This window comes from Myotis brandtii, unplaced genomic scaffold (assembly GCF_000412655.1).
Source record: "Myotis brandtii unplaced genomic scaffold, ASM41265v1 scaffold986, whole genome shotgun sequence".
Lineage (NCBI taxonomy): Eukaryota > Metazoa > Chordata > Mammalia > Chiroptera > Vespertilionidae > Myotis > Myotis brandtii.
Window position 1 is genome coordinate 948471 of NW_005372102.1, and position 1661 is coordinate 950131.

At 60.0% G+C, this 1661-nt stretch overlaps 1 protein-coding gene across 1 annotated transcript in view; it reads right to left on the bottom strand.

Annotated features, from left to right (window-relative positions):
* The window catches only part of ACOX3 (acyl-CoA oxidase 3, pristanoyl), a 27339-nt gene that overhangs the window by 10638 nt on the left and 15040 nt on the right, over positions 1-1661 (bottom strand). Inside the window, exon 11 of the mRNA XM_014533446.1 lies at positions 973-1093. Within this exon, the coding sequence (XP_014388932.1) occupies positions 973-1093 (121 nt within the window). The remainder of the gene's footprint in view (positions 1-972; positions 1094-1661) is intronic.

A 1661-nucleotide genomic window follows, 5' to 3' on the forward strand; every position in this document is an offset into this window, starting at 1 on the left:
AAGCACCTGGGACGGGCCCGCGGGCAGGTGCACCTATCCACAGCCGTCCCCAGGGCGCCCCGGCTCGGCCAGAGCCTGAGACGCTGTCGGAGGTTTGAACTGTCAGGGCTCTGCCAAGTCTGCTGTTGGATGTGCACATGGCCTTCTCAGAGGGACCGGGATTTCACCAGTCACTCGAGGTGGGGACACAGGAAGTTGGGCAGGCCAGCTGCAAGTCATAGCGACTGTAATCCCGAGAATTCAAGTAACAACAGCCAATAAAAGCCCCTAAGCACGTCCTGGACGCCCGACACTGTGCCAAATGCTTTGTGTGCATTAATCCACTTAGCCGGTGCCAGAACCTCCATTGTGGGATCGTATCTGCACCCCCATTTCACAGGGGAGAACGCTGAGGCTCAGCAGGGGCAGGTGGCTTGCTCACGGTGACAAGGCTAGAGCGGCAGAGCCAGGACGGGCTCCCAGGCTATTGGTTGCCCACTCTCTTACCCACACACCAGCTGACCAACCAACAGCCAAGGCCACTAAAAACTTACTTTTCCTGTTTAAAAGTTTTTCATCAGAACAAAAGTTGATGTCGATTTACTGCCAAGTCCTTAACCAGAAAGTTATGATTCAAACGAAGAGATGATCTCCTCCCCGCTCTGGTGTGTAAGGGCTCCCTCGGGGTCCTCCACACCCCCATCACCCCGAGTTCCATGTTTCCAGGAATACTGGGCATCGGAACACGGGGACCGTCCAGGGCAGGGGGGCGGCAAACTTGCGAAGGGCCAGACAGCGACCGTTTCAGGCTCTGTCGGGACCACTGAGCCACCGATGCAGGGTGAGCACGGCCATGGGAAATGCGGGAAGGGGTGGCCATAAGAGCCGGGGGTAGCCGGTTCGGCCCGGGAGGCCGCAGTGTGCCGACCCCTGGTCTGGAGCGAGCGGGAGGGGTAAGGACAGAAAACGGTCACTCGCGTCTCTAAAACCTACCGGCCAGGTAGCCGTGTCCTCCACACGCCTCGCGGCACTCCTGGATCCCCCGCTGGGCCGTCCACGAGGCCAGGGGCTTGCCGGCCGACGCCAAGGCGTGGATCTCACGTCCCAGCTCTGCCTTGAGGAGGAATGCAAAGGGCACAGTGACCAGAGGCTCTGACACCGGAGGGGGGTCCGGTCAGCCGGGGCGTCAAAGGCACACGTCCCTCCAGTTAATCCAACACACCCCTCAGCAGGAGAAAGAATCCCACTTTCAGCCTGAAAAAAGGGCATTCATCCCGGCTGGCGTGGCCCAGTGGTTGAGCATCCACCACCTACGAACCAGGAGGCCAATGTTCGATCCTGGTCAGGGCACGTGCCCCGGTGTCAGGCTCGATCCCCAGTGGGGGGCGTGCAAGAGGCAGCCGATCCATGATGCTCCCTCATCATTGATGTTTCTCTCTCTCCCTCTCCCTTCCTCTCTGAAATCAATAATATTTTTTTAAAAAAGGGGGCATTCACCTACGAATGGGCACACGGTGGAGAAAACACAGGGGCCACCTCTGCCCAGCCAACAGGCCCGGGGAGAAGGCTGCGGGCAGGACCATGCATGAGGCTCGTTCGTGTGCCGGGCGCGGCCCTGACCGGAGCAGCCTGCTGGCGAGGGATCCCACACAGTGCCAGACGTGCTCCGAGGAGAGGGGGCC